Source organism: Castor canadensis, chromosome 17 (assembly GCF_047511655.1).
Source record: "Castor canadensis chromosome 17, mCasCan1.hap1v2, whole genome shotgun sequence".
In the NCBI taxonomy this organism is placed as follows: Eukaryota; Metazoa; Chordata; class Mammalia; order Rodentia; family Castoridae; genus Castor; species Castor canadensis.
Window position 1 is genome coordinate 51,739,378 of NC_133402.1, and position 18,426 is coordinate 51,757,803.

An 18,426-nucleotide genomic window follows, 5' to 3' on the forward strand; every position below is an offset into this window, starting at 1 on the left:
CCAGTAGGGCGGGATCCCCTTCCTCTGTCTGTTCAAGACACCCACTCGTATTAGTGGATGGGGCCCCCAGTTGGTCCTAGCGGCACTTCGCCTCCGATTTTGTCCTTCTATGCCGCATTATGAGGGGGGGGTGTAGGACTCTGAAGCATAAGGCAGTTAATAAAAAGCCATCAAGGGGTGCAGAATGACTTCATGAGAACAGAAGTTCTCTTCGCACCTCTCTCTGCAGGGGAGGGTCAGAAGCCACGCCCCCAGCAGCGGCCGCCCCGCCCCCGCCCGTCCATCTCTGGGCGCCGTACAGTACGCTTGCGCAAAGGCAGGCCGCGCCCACAGCGCATGCGCAGCGCTTACGGTTGCTGTATATTAGGGCGACAGCGGTCGCGGCCTGAGGCTGCTCGCGGACAAGGGCATCGGCTCGATTGGACTTCTCCGCTTGAGTGCCCGCCGCCGCCGCTGCCACCTCCGCCTCGGTCGAGTGCCCCGCTCAGGTGAGGGCCCGCGCCCTGGTGCGGCTCCGGCCACGGGAGCTCCCGCGCGTCTAGCTTGCGCGGGCCCTGTTCCCACGACCACTGGGATCCCATCCCCCACCGTCCCAGTCACTCGTCACCTTGGGCCAACGTTCACGCTCCAGATCTTCTCCCTTTTCAGCCACCTCTGATTCCCCCAGTCGCGCTTTCCCGACATTCCGCGTTTACCTGGCTGCTTTTCCCCATATCCTTCTCATTCTCCAGCCCTCCATTCGAGGGGACCCCGAGCTCACCGCCCTCTCCTCCCCTGCCAGGAACAACAACCTCCAGACCCAGCTCCCTGGACTCGATAGCCCCCGTTCTTGTCCCATAAGCCCAAGGCTCTTCCCTCACACCCCTGTCCTTCTCAGTGCTCTCAGTTTGGAGCATGACCTCCAGGAAATCCTTACTCCACGGACCCAGAGCTTGGCTGGATGCCTTCCTGGGGTTTGGAGGTGTGGGGACTAGGAGAAAGCCAGGATCTCTATCCTCCCTCCCTGCCTGTATGGGTGACAGTGACTTCCCTAGCCTCACTTCACCTGGGTGTGTGCTAAGGTGTCTTATCTGCACTGTGCATCTCCTGTTAAGGAGCCTCTGTCCTACCAAACCTGTTTCTTCCACCCCCTTTGTTATTGATTGTCAGTATTTATTGTATTTGGGGATGTTGCTTTGCGGGTGTTTTTGTATAGGGCTGGAGAATGAAGGAGTTGGTGACTCTGGTAGAGTGTAGTCACTACTCCTTCCTTGAGGTTGACATCAGAGCTGTCTTTAGATATTTTTGAGTGAGATATGTTAGAATCCCAGGGTACTCTTGGTGTGAACTGCCAGTGACAGTGGTGTTTGCTTGGTTTTTAATGAGCGAGCGAGCTTGTCACTGACCATCAGTCTCTCTACAGGAGCCAGCACACTTCCCAGACATGGAGACGGTTGTTCGCCGATGCCCATTCTTATCTCGAGTCTCGCAAGCCTTTCTGCAGAAGGCTGGCAAATCTCTGTTGTTCTATGCCCAGAACTGCCCCAAGATGATGGAAGTTGGGGCCAAGCCAGCACCCCGGGCCCTGTCCACTTCAGCAGTACACTGCCAGCAGATCAAAGAAACTCCTCCAGCCAATGAGAGTAAGTTTTTTTGGTGGTAAAGGAACAGGTGGGGAGGTTTGCAGCAGTTGCAGTCTCCAGTGGTGGTCAGGATCACCTAAGTTATCAGGCTTAGCTCTGTGTGTGGGTTATCTCAGGTGATTGTCACACTAACACCACAGGGTAGGGACGCTTAGTGTTCCTGGCTTTAAAGGTGAAAGGGTGGCCAGGCACTGGTGACTCATGCCTATAATCCTATCTACTTAGGAGACAGAGATCAGGAGGGTCACGGTACAAAGCCAGCCTCGGCAAATAGTTCATGAGACTGTATCTCGAAAATATCCAACACAAAAAAGGGCTGGTGGAGTGGCTCAAGTGGTAGATTTCCTGCCTAGCAAGCATGAGGCCCTGAGTTCAAACCCCAGTACTGCAAAAAAAAAAAAAAAAAAAAAAAAAGGTGAAGTGGTGGCTTGTGTTCTACTTACAGGTTTTTGGGTTGCATGTGCCTGTTGGGGTTTTAGTGTTTTCTCCATGTATTCTATAGTAATGTTCTACTCTAACCTTCCTTTGGCTTTATATTATTACTACTGCTACTACTACTACTATCATTATTATTATTAGGCAGTACTGAGATTTGAATTCCGGGACTTGCACTTTCACTTGAGCCAGGCTACCGGCCTTTTTTGCTTTAGTTATTTTTCCAGTAGAGTCTCACACTTTTGCCCAGGTTGGCCTCAGCTGCAATCCTCCTTCTTTTACCTCGTGAATAGCTGGAATTGCAGACATGTACCAACTTGTTTTTTGAAATAAGATCTTGATAACTTTTTTCTGTCCAAGCTAGCCAAGCAATCACGATCCTCCTATTTCCACTTCCGAATAGCTGGGAGTACAGACTGAAACCATCATGCCTGAACTGGCCTTTTTTTTTTTTTGGCAGTCCTTGGGGTTTGAATTTAGGACCTCACATCTACTAGGCAGGTGCTCTACCACTTGAGCAACTCCACCAGCCCTTTTTTGTTTTGGACATTTTTGAGATAGGATCTTGCAGACTGTTTGCTCAGGCTGTCCTTGAACTGTGATCCTCCTGATCTTTGCCTCCTGAGTAGCTAGGGCGTGAGCCACCAGTGCCCTGCTGTCTTTGGCTGTTTTTTCTTTTCTTTTTTCAGTACTGGGGTTTGAACTCAGGGCCTACACCTTGAGCCACTCCACCAGCTCTTTTTTGTGATGGGTTCTTTTGAGGTAGGGTCTCATGAACTATTTGCCTGGACTGGCTTTGACCTGAGAACCTTCTGATCTATGTGTCCTGAGTAGCTGGGATTACAGGCGTGAGCCACTGGTGCCTGGCTGTCTTTGGCTTTTAAAGTAGTGATTTTTAAAAAAACAATTTTATTAGCTGGACGCCAATGGCTCAGTGGTGTTAAGTACATTTATATTGTTAGGCAACCACCTGGACCATCTTTTTCCAGAATTTTCTTCATCTTCCTAAAGTAAAACTTCGTACATGAAACGTTAACTCCTATTTTTCCTCCCCCAGCTCCTGGCAAGCACTATTCTACTTTCTGTCTATATCAATTTGATTGTTCTAGGTACGTCATATAAGTGGAATCATAAAGTATTTGTTAGTATTTTAAAAAGATGGCTCTATTTCATGTATTTTTTGTTGTTGTTGTTCTTAATGAATAGACCAGAGTTGAATTGTCTTGGTCTGGTTCTGCCAGGAGAGGTTTTCCAGTTTCCACTTAATGCTAGAGAACATTTCATCTTAAAGGCTTCTCTTAGTTGAGTTCTCTAGGTGTGGACCTGTAACAAAGAAGTGGTTTTTGTTTTGTTTTGTTTTAAGTAGGAAGGACTTAATCCTCTGTAGGATTTATTTTCAGAAGTTAGTTTTGTTTTTACCAGAATGTTTGCAGTGGTGATATTTTGAATCATAAGGCTCTTTTCCTTTTTCTAGTCTTTCTATAATGAATATATTACTTTTATACTGTATAAAATTAACTTCAAAATAACCTTTGACTCCCCTTTATAGAAAATTTTAATGAAAACTATGAGACACCTTTTCCAAGTTTTAGGAAAGGTTAGCCTATAACTCAAGTCATCATTCCAAAATGGTGAAGAAAGACTTTTCTAGAAGGAAGGTGAAAGAAATTGCTCAAGGGGAGAGGGAAGTCATCATGACCAGAAGCAGAATTGTCAGCTAGCTTCATTAAGTCATAGTCTTCTTTGAAGAGCTGAGAAAGGTGAGGCATGTGAATGTGTGGTCAATTTTTTTTTTTTTTTTTGTGGTACTCGGGTTTGAACCCAGGGCCTACACCTTGAGCCACTCCACCATCCCTTTTTTGTGATGGCTGTTTTTGAGATAGGAGCTCACAGACTATTTTCCCAGGCTGGCTTCGAACCTTGTTCCTCCTGATCTCTGCCTCCTGAGTAGCTAGGTTACAGGCGTGTGTGAGCCACCTGGCTCTATTTATATTTTTTTGTTTTGTTTTGTTTAACATACTAATAGTTTGAACTCTTTAACAGCAATCTAAAGACCTAAGTGTTATTCTAATATTTTTGTTTAGAAGAAAACCAATCATTTTTATGTTAAATAACAGCAAGCTTTTTTTATGAAGAATTTATCTAGAAAATACTAGCAGAGAAAAAAATTACATGAATACTTCCAATTACCTTAGAGAGTGTTCTTCTTCTGAAATATGCTGAGTGTCTGTGGGGTAGAAATTACTAGCAATGATCCAACTCAAGATCTCTGGAAACTGGGCATGGTGACACACACCTATAACCCCAGCTCTCAGGAGGCTGAGGCAGGAGGATCTCAAGTTCAAGACTAGCCTACATAGTAAGTCTTGAAAAAAACAAATCAAAATTCTAGGTGGTCTAAAAATAGAAAGTGGTACTTTTTGGATTAATAAGGAGAAATCCTGTGGATTTGAGAGGTAACTAGAGTTTGCTCCTGAGCTCTTCATAGGAGCACTGTTTCCAGTGAGGGAGATGGGAAAACAGAGATTAGCAGAAGCTAATAAAAATAAGTGTGAGTCTGATTGTGGAGTAGAGTAAGTGTAAAGCTTATCTTTGAGGCAATAAGAGAAAAACATCAGTGTTTTTTTTGGGTACTGTGTGAGCAGATCTGATGCCCATTTCCTCCCTCAGAAGACAAAACTGCCAAAGCCAAGATCCAGCAGCCTCCTGACAGATCCCAGCAGACTCCAGATGGCACACAGCTTCTGTCTGGTCATCCCTCGCCTGCCACAAGCCAGGGCTCTGCCAGCAAGTGCCCTTTCCTGGCAGCACAGATGAACCAGATGGGCAGCAATGTCTTCCGCAAAGCCAGCCTGGAGCTTCAGGAGGATGTTCAGGAGATGCACGCTGTGAGGAAAGGTAACAGACAAGGCGTGAACTGGCAGGAGGGGTGAGCATGTCCTTTGGGCTCCCGGGACCATCAGGCTTGGGTCTGAGCTATTATTAGAAGGTATTTGTGTAAACACCTTCCTCTTCTATGGCCAAGGAGGAAGATCCTCAAGATAGACAGTCGGGACAGTATTGCAAAATGTGGGACTTTCTTTCTGGTGAGTACATAGGATGTCACCAGCTTTTCAACTAACTGCTTAATTTCTGAAAATAGCCTGCAGCCTTGAGCTGCTCCCAACTGTCCTCTGTCCCTTTGGTTTTTTCCACACTTTAGTAGGCTAAAAGGTAGAGAATGCTGGTGTTACTACAGTTAAGTGCTGGTCCTAGGACTGCCAAGCTGTGTCCTACTGATGGCCACAAGTGGCAACCTTAATTGTAACTGAGCACCTAAGCTCCCCCCCCCAAAAAATAAACCTTACCAGTAGAAATTATGCATATGGTCAAAACTGTTTCCCATGAAACAAATAGGTAGTAGGGAGGGTAGTGGAATGAGTGGCGTAGTGAAGACGTAGCAAGCAGCTGGGAAACTTGGGACTTTAGTATTCGTTAAAGCTGACTGGTACCTCTGAAAACAAAACAGCACCTGAGCCAGGTCCGTGGTACAGCATGTTTGTAATCCCAGCACTTGGGAGGCTGAGGCAGGAAGATCATGAGTTGGAGGCCAGCCTGAGCTACATAGACCCTATTTCAAAAAGTGCCTCCCCACCAAAAAAAAAAAAAAGAGAGAGAAAAGAAAAACATCAAAAGTCAGCCCTTATAATAATCAAGTATACTAGAAGAGGAGCTACTTCACACACTCAGTCACAAATAGCTTTGGTTACGATCAGGTTTTGTTTTGTTTTTGTGAACTAAGCAGTAAGTCTTTTCTTCTTCCCTTTTTCTTTTTTCAGTCTGTCTTTGTTGTTGTTCATTTGTTTTTTTGAGATAGGGTCCCACTGTGTAGCTCAAGTTGGCCTCAAATTTGAGATCCTCCTGCCTCAGCCTCTTGAGTGCTGGGATTGCAGGTACATACCACCATGCCTGGCCCTAATAAGCCATGTTCTTGGGGTTTTTTGATATGGTCATCTTTATTTCATCTCATATATTTGTTCAGTCTCAGAGATTTATTAGTTACAACACAAATATTTACAGTAGAAAACCCAAGCCAACATGGATCTCTCTAAGGACATCAAAAATAGGACTGGAAATGCCATTGTCTCCTTGGGATGGCTAATAAACCATTTCTGACAGTATGCCTAAAAGGTACTGTGAACTCAGAATAGAACATCCATCCCACTTGCCTCTTGTTACTTTGGTTACAGAGGTTGCCCAAACCTCAGTGAACCCCAGTGTGATCAACGTGAAGACCGATGGAGAGGATCCAAGCGGATTGCTGAAGAATTTCCAGGATATCATGCGAAAGCAGAGGCCAGAAGGAGTGTCTCATCTTCTCCAAGATAACTTGCCAAAGTGTGAGTCTCATTGTTACTTGCCTGGTACAGAAGAGTTTATAACTTAAATGTACATCAGATTAAACATAAAATTGCATGATGAGTTAAGGATTGAAAGCCATGCCCCTTGCTTGTGGTCTTATTGACCACAAGTCCTATTGGTAATCAGTTTTCTTTATTTAAAAGCTCACCACCTAGCCAGGTGCCAGTGGCACACCTATAATCCTAGCTACTCAGGAGGCAGATTTCAGGAAGATTGCAGTTTAAGGCCAGCTCCGGACAAATAGTTTGCAAGACCCTATCTTAAAAATACCTAACACAGAAAAGAGCTGGTGGAGTGGCTCAAGTGGGAGAGTTGCCTGCCTTGCAAGCATAAGGCCCTAAGTTCAAACTCCAGTACAACCAAAAAATAAAAAAAGAACAACTACCTGCAAAAGAGCTGGGTGCTGGTGGCTCCAAAATCCTAGCTGCTTGGGAGGCTGAGATCAGGAGAATCGAGGTTCAAGGCCAGCCCTGGCAAATAGTTCACAAGACCCCATCTCCAAAATAACCAGAGCAAAATGGACTGGAGGTGTGGCTCAAGTGCCAGAATGCCTGCTTTGCAACCATAAAGCCCTGAGTTCAAACTAAATAAATAGTTCCACCTAAATAAATAGATAAATGAAAACCCAATTATTACCTAGTGGACACTGTATCAGGCACTTGACATGCAGTCTCTTTGACCCTTCACAGTACAAGGATATCAAGCAAGCAGGTGGCCCAGAATCCTTGCTATGATGTGACCAAGCTGAGATTTGAACCAAAACCCAGATGTGTTTCTTCATCATCAGCCTTGACTGTATTTTGTTTGTCTTTTAGCTGTTTCCACTTTTCAGTATGATCATTTCTTTGAGAAGAAAATTGATGAGAAAAGAAATGACCACACCTATAGAGTTTTTAAAACTGTGAACCGGAGGGCACACATCTTCCCCATGGCAGATGATTACTCGGACTCCCTCATCACCAAAAAGCAGGTGTCGGTCTGGTGCAGTAATGACTACCTAGGCATGAGTCGCCACCCACGGGTGTGTGGGGCAGTTGTGTAAGTAGCTGTCAGCTATCAAATCCCATTGGCATTATTTGGCAATACATTGACCATTTATGTGGGTTGGATCTTTAATGGGGGGATTATTCAGCAACTGAAAGTGTGCCATAGCAAAATGCTATCGTTAGCCTTTGAAAGTAGCTAGATTACTTTTACAGAAGCTCTAATGTGATGTGCAGGTAGCTGGTGGCACTCCTTTATGTGTGTGAGTTCAAACTCATGGACTCACTCCCTACCACTCCACCAGTGAGTGTGCCTTTAACACCAGCAGCCTTGCACAGACACCCTTAGGTGTAGCTGCAGGTAGAGAAATACAAATCTAGCAGCACAGGGGGAAAGCTATTTCAATAGAACATTAAAAAAAAACAAAAACACAGCAGGTCCCATCATTTATACCCTTCAGGAGGATCACCGTGGCTGGGATGTGTGAAAGAACTGTTGGTCAAGTTCTCCCAGTGGCTTGCTAAAGAGGCCCATCTGTTCCACGGTAGATAGATGTATTAACGTTGTGGGACTGGTTTGAAGCCCTTCTAGAGTTTGCTTTCTTGTAGTGTATTATTGGAAGGAATGATGTGACTCAGAGAAAAGAATCTTAGTGTAAATCAGCTCAGCGAGCACTAAGTGCTTAGTGACTGTGAAATGGACACTTGTTCCTGATGATCCCTAGGGGCATCATGGTGCCGGGGTGACCCCCCTCCACCATCTCCAGTCTGAAGCTGAGGTCAGCTTTCACAGCAGCAGTTGATAGATCACAGTTTCCATCTACTGGTCCTGGAAAGAGGCCCAGTTCACTAACGGTGTTTAGAACCATGAGCTTCATCTTTGTCTTTCTTTCTTTTTTTTTTAAACAGGGAGACTTTGAAACAACATGGTGCAGGAGCAGGTGGTACTAGAAATATTTCTGGAACTAGTAAATTCCATGTGGACCTGGAGCAGGAGCTGGCTGACCTGCACGGGAAAGATGCAGCCCTGTTGTTTTCTTCATGCTTCGTGGCCAACGACTCGACTCTCTTCACCTTGGCTAAGATGATGCCCGGTGAGCCTGGTGTGGAGCCTTGGAGTGTTTGGTGTTTCTTCGTAATAACAAGAATAGTGGCAACAAAGAATGCCTGCTGCAAACCAGATAGACAGTAACAGGCCTGTCTGGGAGCATTTCATCTCTGAGCATGAAGTGTTAGCTGCATGTTTTCAGTTCCAATAGAACATGACACCAAAGAAGATTCAAAAATGAAAGATCATCTCCTTAAGCTAATTGCCTCCAAGGTGCTTTGCTTTCTAAGATGTGCCTTTGGAGAAATCTTTGAATAATTTTGAGTTTTCTCTTGGTTGAGTCTGAGTGAGGCCCATAGATTTAAAGGCTACTTAATTGCTCTACACAGGTTTATTCTATGCCTTTGGGCCTTTTCACAGGGGAGGCCTGGTCATTTATGCCAGCAAACATACTGCAGTGTCTTTCCTAATGGGCATTTTCAAGGCATTATTTTCAGGAAAAAGTCTGATGTCTCACTCTAGGAAATACTTGCCTTTGATGCAGATGGCTGTAAATAGCATTTTTCTCATGTCAGGCTGTGAGATTTACTCTGATTCTGGGAACCATGCCTCCATGATCCAAGGGATCCGGAACAGCCGAGTACCAAAGTACATCTTCCGTCACAATGATGTCAGCCATCTCAGAGAGCTGCTACAAAGGGCTGACCCCTCAGTCCCCAAGATTGTTGCATTCGAAACTGTCCATTCAATGGATGGTAAGTCTAATCAGAGGCTAATCTGAAACATAAGATGAAAAACTAGCACTGAAGGGTTTAAAAAGTGTGTTGTGAGCCTGGTGTGGTAGTGCTACCTAGCGCTGGGGAGGCTGGGACAAGGAGGGTCGCAAGTTACAGGTCAGCCTGTGCTACATAGTGAAACCCTATCTCAAAAGCAGACAGACAAAAAAAAAGTATGGTGTTTTGAGACTAGGGACATAGCTCAGTGGTAGAGTGTGTGCCTCGTATGCTCAGGACCCTGGGTTCAATCCCCAGCACCAAAAACAAGAACAAATAGTGTGGTGGTTTTGGGTTTTCATTTTATTTTCCTTTCTCTCTGCTGGGATTCCTTAATTAGTTCTCATTGTGTAGATGTGGGTTAATGTAGATTTTCTGTTTTGGCTCTTGCTAAGCTCTTAGACTACAAGGGAAGCGAGAAATCGGGCGAAGTTTATTTTGTCCCCAACATTAAAAATGAGAGCTTGGAGCAGGCACCAGTGTCTCGGTGCCTATAATCCTACCTACTTGGAGGCAGAGATCAGGAGGTTGAGGTTCAAGGTCAGTCCAGGCAAATAGTTTGTAAGACTCTGTCTCAAAACCGTCCAGCACATAAAGGGGCTGGCAGAGTGGCTCAAGTGATGGAGCACCTGCCTAGCAAGAGTGAGGTCCTGAGTTCAAAACCCCAGTACCACCAAAAACACGACACCTTGGAATGTAAGTTACTTTGTTCCTCTGACCACCATTTCTGAAATATCTGAAGTGTAAGCTCCTCAGTGCAGACTCTGTCTCTCCTCAGGAGCAGTGTGCCCGCTGGAAGAGCTGTGTGACGTGGCCCATGAGTTTGGAGCAATCACCTTTGTGGATGAGGTCCATGCGGTGGGACTGTATGGGGCTCGAGGTGGAGGGATTGGTGATCGAGATGGAGTCATGCCAAAAATGGACATCATTTCTGGAACACTTGGTATGTATACTTTGTACGCTGTGTCATCTCCACTAAAATTGTGTCCTCTTAACAAAGCCAAGGACGAAGTAGTCTAACTGGAACCAGGTGAGGAGACAGCATGATTGCATAGAAGGCCTGGGCCACTTTCTTTGGGGTGAGTTTTTGTCCCAGTGAGTAGTAGCCCAGCTTAGCAGAATCCCTTGGGCCACAGAAGCTTGCAGCCTTTCAGAGCCAAACATGACAGAAATAACACTTACTGCCATCTAAGCTCATTCCATACATAGTTGTGGTAACTACAGGCTGTGACAAGAGCTTTTACTCTGTGCCTTGGATTGTTCCCCTAAATCAAAAAGAAGAAAGAACAAGTACTCTCTTGCTAGAGCAGTTGTTAGGTCTAGGTGCTGTGAAGTGCTGAGTTTTGTGCCTGCCATGGGGGAACATTCCAGGTCCTGCTGGCTTTCCTGTGCTCCTCCTGCAGAGGAAGCATCTCATGGTGGTTGGAAGCAGACTCTGGAGCCTGAACTCCAGTGCTGGCTACATAACTCATTAGTTATTGGTCCTCAAGCTGGTGGTCAACCTCAGTACATCTCAGTTTCCTCACCAATATGATGGAAATAGCAACAGGATCTATATCAGAATTTTTGTAGTGAAGATAAGTAAGTCGTGCAAATCATTGTTGTAGACATTGCCTTTGCCTGTGAGGACCCTAAAGAAGTGAATTACATATTTGAGGTTTTTTTTTTTTTTTTTTTTTTTTTTGGTGGGACTGGGGTTTTGAACTCGCCTTTGTACTTGCAAAGCAGGCTCTCTTACCACTTGAGCCACACCTCCAGTCCATTTTGCTCTGGTTATTTCGGAGATAATGTCTTTTGAATTATTTGCCTGGGCTGGCCTCGAACCTCAGTCATTCTGATGTCAGCCTCCCACATAGTTAGCATTACACGTGTGAGCCACCAGTGCCCAGCTTGAGGATTTTTTTAAACCTTCAGAAGTTTGTAAGGCAGTTAGAAACCCATGTAACAGTCAGCTAAAATGCCAAGTTAAGGCACTTGGTAAAGGACAGGCAGGCAAAAAAGACCATTTGTCAGCCTGCCACAGGAAGTGAGCCATGCAGGCCTGAAAGCCAGGGCTCTCAGGGTGGAGCCAGGCCAAGAGAAAGGCAGTTATTCACATGGCTGCTTTGTCTTTCCAGGTGCCCTCAGTGGGCTTTGAAGGTGTGGTCATGGTGAGGTGGAATAGGCTGGAGGGAGAAGTTTCCCATAGGAGTTTGGATCCGCCCAACCCTCAGCCAATCCTCCTGGTTCAGCAGAAGTGTTAATTACAGAACATCATGCTAAGATCTCTGAGAACTCTTCTGGAGCCATTAATCCTGAAACTTGAGATGCCCATTATATAAGAGACTTAAGTAGAATTCAAAAAACAAGTCTGGCCCTAAATCAACCCTAACAGGTTCTGAGTTTTTGTATGTATTTGGAAATGCTATTGTCAGAGTTTTGTGTTTGCTTAGGTAGGAAGTAACAGAGGCCACAGCGTAACAGTGAACAAATGCCTTAGTCTTCAGGGAAATGTCCACAGCTCACATGGTGTTCACAGAGCAGAATGCAGAAGAGGGGAATGAATCCTTGCTGGTGGGCAGGGCAGCGGGCCTGGTGGGAGAGTGAGAATAAAATGGTTATAGGAGAGGCCACTCAGTGCCCGGCACACTAGACTTGTCCTAGGGCCGCCACCCTGCTCTGGGGACCCGTATTCTGAGCTTATCCCTGAGACTAGGCAAGACCTTTTTATAACTTTCCTCAGCTCTTTCCACCCTGAAAATGGGTAGATGGCCCCTACTTCCGAGTGTCTTGGAACAAAGGAGAAGAGTTAATGCTTGAGGTGCTGCTGCACTTCACTGTGGCTGTGTCCATTTTGAGGCTGAGGCTGTGTTGATACAGTAAAGCTGTCTCCTCCCAGGCAAAGCCTTTGGCTGCGTTGGAGGGTACATTGCCAGCACAAGTTCTCTGGTGGACACTGTACGGTCCTACGCAGCTGGCTTCATCTTCACCACTTCCCTGCCACCTATGCTGCTAGCTGGAGCCCTGGAGTCTGTGCGGATCCTGAAGAGTGCTGAAGGGCAGGCGCTCCGCCGTCAGCACCAGCGCAACGTCAAGCTTATGAGGCAGATGCTAATGGATGCCGGTCTTCCAGTCATCCACTGCCCTAGTCACATCATCCCTGTGCGGGTAATGACCTGTCTGTGATGGCTTCCAAGGTAGCACGCACACACACACAGAGGCTTGGGCAAGGAGACTGCCAGGGCCAGGGCTATAGCTAGTGGCCTTCTGCCATGTCTGTCTTTGGCTGCCTTCACAATGGGACTGAAGCCTTTGAACCCAGCAGGCTGGACACAGCTTCTCTCTCCAGAGCACTGACCTTAACAGGGTAAACACAGAGCTTGGGTCAGGAAAGTTCCAGAAGCCTGAGCTGGGCTGGCTTTGAAGTGTGAATTGTGTAGTAAGCCTTGCCCTTTCTAGTAAAAATGGTAGCCCTGTCACTGTCACAGCTGGATTAGTGTGAGGAAATGGCTAGTATAAGCTCCTGGGAATGAGAATTAGCTGGTGTGAAAAAAAGCACCATCTTCCCTGTATGAGGCCTGGGATTCGGGAAGCAGTGTGACATTTACTTCCTGTATGGCTTTGGTTGTTGGGTCCTTCCCAAACAACACCAGCTCCCTTAAATTGCAGGTGTTGGGGCAGTTTCAAGCTTACACGTGCTACTATAGCCTGGCCAGGAACCTGCGCCTCATGTTTTCCCTTATCTGCCAGGAGGTAGCTCGTCCTCTTCTGACCTTATCTTCTGCTGCCATTGAACTTAGGTCGCTGATGCTGCTAAAAACACAGAAGTCTGTGACGAACTAATGAGCAGACATAACATCTACGTCCAAGCGATCAATTACCCCACGGTGCCACGTGGGGAGGAGCTCCTGCGCATTGCCCCCACCCCGCATCACACCCCACAGATGATGAAGTACTTCCTGGGTGAGTGCTGCAGAGGGCAGCTGTGCTGGCTGGCTGTGGGTCAGAGGACTGGCTTCAGGGTTTGTCTTTTCTTGTTCTGAGTAAAGAATGCCCTGAGGAAGTACACAGCTTGAAAAGACATTTAGCTTGACTCACTGTAGGAGTGCAGAGTCCTCTTGGAAGCTCTGAGGGAGCCTGCTTGTCCTCAGAGGGCTCTGCCTAAGGATACAGAGTGGTGGCTGTTGGAGGGGAGAGGAGGCCTCTGGAGGCATGAGTCTGCCCTGGCCTCAAATTCAGCCCATATTCTCTGCACTGCTTTCCACACCCTGGCATTGTGTGTGACTTGAACTAACCCTAGCCTCACCCCTCTGGTAAGAGAAATTGCTCAAGGTTCTGTACTGCCACACCCTCCCCCATTGTCCCACTCAAAGGCAGAGACTATAGAAGGGGCTTTTAGCCACAGGTTGCCACTGCCTCAAAGGGGCATTGCCTGCTGAGCCCTCCTGAGATGGCTCAGCTTCCTGGCAGCCTTCATGTTCCATTAGCCGTAAATGCTCACTTTTGTTCTGTTTTGCCCTAGGAGTGGAGCTCAGGGTCTTACACATGTTGAGAAGTGCTCTGTTAGGAGCTACTCCAGCCCCAGAAATGCTCAGCCTAATCCGAGGGTGAGGATGTGAGCACCTTCTTCCCTGAAGGCTTGTGAATGAGGCCTGACTGGGAGTTGTTTTTCTCTTTATTTTTACACCTGAGCCACTCCACCAGCTCTCTTTTTTGTGATTGTTTTTTTTTTTCTCAAGATAGAGTCAGCAAACCATTTGCCCCAGGCTGAGTAGCTACGATTACAGATGTGAGCCCCCAGCACAGTTTCACATACCGTTAAATTCATACTTTTAGCGGTGCTGGTGGTTTACACCATAATCTTAGCTACTCAGGAGGCAGCGATCAGGATGATTGCAGTGGAAATCAGCCCCTGGCCCCCATCTTGAAACAAACCATCACAAAAAGGCACCAGCAGTAGCTCAAGTGGTAGAGCACCTGCCTACCAAGCATGAGGCCCAGAATTCAAACCTCAGTGCCACCACAAAAAAAAAAAAAAACCACTCTTTTAAAATATAGGACCCAGTGTTTTTTTTTTAGGTAATTCACAAGGCTGTGCAACCATCACCTCCTCACCCCAGAGAGAAATCCTGTACCCATTAGCAATGCACCCCGATTCCCCAGCCCCTGTCCACCACTAATCTCTCCCTGTCTGGATCAAATCCAAGACCTTGCATGTGCTAGGCAAGTACTTCCTCTGAGCCTAGCCCACGGCCAGTGTTTTTAAGGTTCATCCATGTTACAGCATCAGTCATCACTGCATTTCTTTCTTGTCTTTTTTGTGGTGCTGGGATTTGAACTCTGGGGCTGTGCCTCCTGGGCAGGTGCTCCACACTTGAACCACATGCCCCAGTCTTGCATTTATTTTTCTTACCAAATACTCTTCCATTGTGAAGATTTACCGCATTCTGTTTAGCCGCTAATTGATGGGCATTTGGGTTGTTTTCACTGTTTGACTATCCTGAATAATGCTGCCATGCCTATTTGTGTACAAGTTCTTGTGCGGACACAAGACATATGTAATACATAAGAACTGTCTCTCCTCAGAGAACCTGCTGGCCACGTGGAAGCGAGTGGGGCTGGAACTGAAGCCACATTCTTCGGCGGAGTGCAACTTCTGCAGGAGGCCCCTGCATTTTGAAGTCATGAGTGAGAGAGAGAGAGCCTATTTCACAGGCATGAGCAAGATGGTGTCTGCCCGGGCCTGAGTGGGACCTCAGTCATTCTACCCAACCCCAGCCATTATCATATCCACGTAGTCTCCAGAGTTGTCTTTGTATGTGAACTAAATTATATTAAATCTTAATCTAGAGTAAAAATCATAGTCCTGAAAATAAATTCTTGTTTAAGCGATGGGTGTTTCTGTTACTGGCTACTGAATGAAAAAATTATAATTTGATCTGTGTCATTGGGATATAGATACAATATGCATTATAATGCCTGCAGACCTGGAGTGGCCACCTCTCTAACACCCCTGCCATAGTGGCACACCAGCAACTGAGCAGTTTGCAAGTAGTGACAGCACCCTACATCCAGTTTCACTTCAAACTTCCCACCTCCAGCCTGGACTGGGCAGTCTGCTCCTCACAGTCCCTCAGCCACTGCTCACACCTCACTCTTCCCACTGAAAGGCCAGCCATCAGTCCTCCAGTCTGCCACTGCCACCTATATTCATGTCGCCTTCAGCAAGACTGCAAAAGGTTTGACCCTTTGCACTTGTATTTGGGGCCTACTGCTTCTCACACGTCCTGTCATGAATTTCTCCCTCTCCACTGGCTGATTTCTGTAGACCTGTAGCAGGCTTGTCACCCATCTTAGCAGTCAACAATCTCTCCCTCAGGCTCAACCCCTCATAGCTGCCACCATCTCTGCTCTGCACAGCCCTCCCCATTTAGTCTTGATTCCTGTTCCCTGTTGCTATATCTTGCCTGCTTTGCCAAAGCCAGTTCTGTCTCTTTACTGGATCCCCCACTGTATTTGAGCACTTTTTGCTTTAGATATTTTTTCAGATAGGCTCATGCTTTTTTCCTGGCCAGCCTGGGACTACGATCCTCCTCTGAAGTAGCTGGGATTACAGGTGTGAGCCACCATGCCTGGCTCTCCTGTGAATATTGATGTCTCCACTAAGCTCAGTTTTAATGCAGGCAGCACTCCCCAGCCTCACCCCCAGTCCTGGGCTCAGTTGCATCTGCACCGACTGCTGACTGCTGGGCATTAAACAAGCACTTCCCAGGACCCCACAGGTGTAGACAGCACCATGGAGCTGCCCAATCCTTCCCTATCTCCTTCTCACCTGGTCTTACTATCTACCCTGGTAATCGGGCCCCTCATCTGGAAGTCAATTCTGTCTTTCCTTCCCACACACACTATCAGCAAGCTCTCTTAGATTGTTCTCTAAACACACAGCACCAGGCCACTTTTTACCTCTCCATGGCTCCCACCATCTCCTCCTGCATCTGCCCCAACAGCAGCCTGAGAGGTCATATAAAGATGCCTGTAATCACAACTACTGGAGAGGCAGAGATGGGAAGCATCACCCTTCAAGTCCAGCCAAGCAAAAAGTTAAGACCCTGGAAAGAGATTCCAAGATGGCGGCTAGAGGGAGGAAGCAGAAAGCGTGCTTCCTAAAATAAAATCTTGGAGAGATGCTGGAGATACACCTTACAGGAAAAACCACTGAGAAGAGGCAGAACTTTGACTCCTCCACACCTCCAGCCTGCACAGAGCATCTCCACTTCACGTTAAACTGAGAAACCAGGAGGGCTCCTGCGCCACCACCAGACAGCAGCGCACAGATGGCTTGGGAAGACACGGACCACAAGGTGAGCTAAGCGGCACGCGGTACTCCCACAGACAACCCTGGGTCAGATCAGCACAGCCCCCTGGACAGACCGACCCCACCCAGGGAAAAAAAAACTGAATAATAAGCAATAACAATAAAAAAGACAGGTAGCAAAGAGGGCAGGGAGCCCTGAGCGCCAAAGAGAGGGGGAGGGGAAATTCCTCACAAGCCGGCTGGAGAAGGCAGGGGTGGTGGCACACACCCAGCAACCAGGAGCGGGAAAGCTTGTAAAAGTGGCAGAGGGAGGAAAACTCCACAGGAAAGGGGGAAAGACCCACTTCCCACATGAACTGTAAATAAACACACAGGCCTGAGAAAGCGGGTGCAGTGTCACCTCCCCAAGTGTGCTTGGAAAGGGGAAAGCTTGTAGCAGAGGCTCACACACAGGAGAACTCTGAGTAAACAAAGCCTGCGGGGCCAGGTGAGTGTTAAGCTCACTCCTGAGATCTGCATGAATAAAGCCTCCAGCAACAGCAGGCTGACAGCAGCGGGCAGGTGAGCTACAGCCTCAGATAGTCATTCTCAGAACTGTCTCCAGACACTTTTTCTCTCTCCCTACCTTTGATGAGACAACAACCGAACTACACCTGCATGCTGAAAACCTTACTGAAACTGTATTGCATTTGAACTTGGGACATTTTGTGGTGGTTTTTTTTGTTTGTTTTGTTTTGTTTTAGTTTTTTTCCCCTTTGATGAGACAACGACAGAACTACTTCTGAGACACCATCTCCAGGATTGGAGACTGAGGGACTAACACCAAAATTATTAAGACTGAAACTTTATTGCATTTGAACTTGGAGATATTTTTTTTTCACTTATTTATATTTTATTTTTATTTTTATTATTATTTTTTATTTTTTATTTTCAATCCTCTCTCTGTCTCTCTAATGCCTGTTCAGCTTACTGTTGATTAGTACACTATCTCTCCCTGTTTATATCTTTGAAACTTTTTTGTTTGTTTGTTTGTTTTGTTTTTTCTACTTGTTTATTTGTTTTTCCCTTTTTCTTTAACTTCTTTGCTTTCCATCTCCTCTCACCCTTCCATTCTAAATATCACCATTGTTATTATTACAAGCTAGAAAATACTTAATTGCACACAGTGCAGGGACAGTAACAACACCGAGGGCAATGACGGGAAGACAGAAAAAACAGAGAAACCAGTTTCCCCTCAACAAAATATTAGTACAGGAACCAGAGGGAAATGAAGAAAAAAGATATTCATATGCAGATTCCAACAAAATTAAAATAAACTGCGCCAAAGAACCCTATGAAGCCCACAAGAACAATCTAAAAGAAGAAATACTACAGGTACTCAGTGAGAATTTTATAGAGATGATACTGGATAGGGTCAACCAAAATGTACAGGAGACACTCAAGAAATTCCAAGACAACAAAAATAGAGAATTTGAAAAAGCACAAGAAGAAATAAAAGAAACCATAGAAGCACTGTATAAACACCAAAGTGAAACAAAGAACACGATTAATAAAGAGATAAGTGAACTCAGGACAAAAATAGACAACATTAAAGAGGAAGTGACTCAGGATATGGAAAACCTCAGAAAAAAGAACGAAACAGAATTGCAAAACAAAATGGAAGGCCAATCCAGCAGAATAGAACAAACAGAAGACAGAATCTCAGAACTCGAAGATGAAACAGTAATTAAAGGAAAAACTGAAGAACTATTAATTAAACAACTCAAGACCTGTGAAAAGAAAATGCAAGAACTCACCGACTCCATCAAAAGACCAAACTTGAGAATCATGGGCATCGAAGAAGGAGAAGAGGTGCAAGCAAAGGGAATGC

At 46.1% G+C, this 18,426-nt stretch overlaps 1 protein-coding gene across 2 annotated transcripts; it reads left to right on the plus strand.

Moving 5' to 3' along the window:
- The first annotated feature begins 332 nt into the window (after nt 1–332).
- Nucleotides 333–15,133, plus strand: Alas1 (5'-aminolevulinate synthase 1). 2 transcript variants are annotated; one of them, XM_020162159.2, is made up of 11 exons: nt 333–488; nt 1,403–1,622; nt 4,728–4,955; nt 6,287–6,436; nt 7,274–7,496; nt 8,351–8,535; nt 9,065–9,244; nt 10,041–10,205; nt 12,141–12,409; nt 13,042–13,204; nt 14,828–15,133. In XM_020162159.2, exons 2-11 carry the CDS (start codon nt 1,424–1,426, stop codon nt 14,986–14,988), a joined length of 1,923 nt encoding a protein of 640 aa, XP_020017748.1. In that variant the 5' UTR covers nt 333–488; nt 1,403–1,423; the 3' UTR covers nt 14,989–15,133. The 2 variants fall into 2 exon arrangements, with proteins under 2 accessions (XP_020017748.1, XP_073916087.1); XM_074059986.1 differs by lacking the exon at nt 333–488 and adding an exon at nt 3,115–3,166 and having other exon boundaries at nt 1,483–1,622.
- The last annotated feature ends 3,293 nt before the right edge of the window (nt 15,134–18,426 follow it).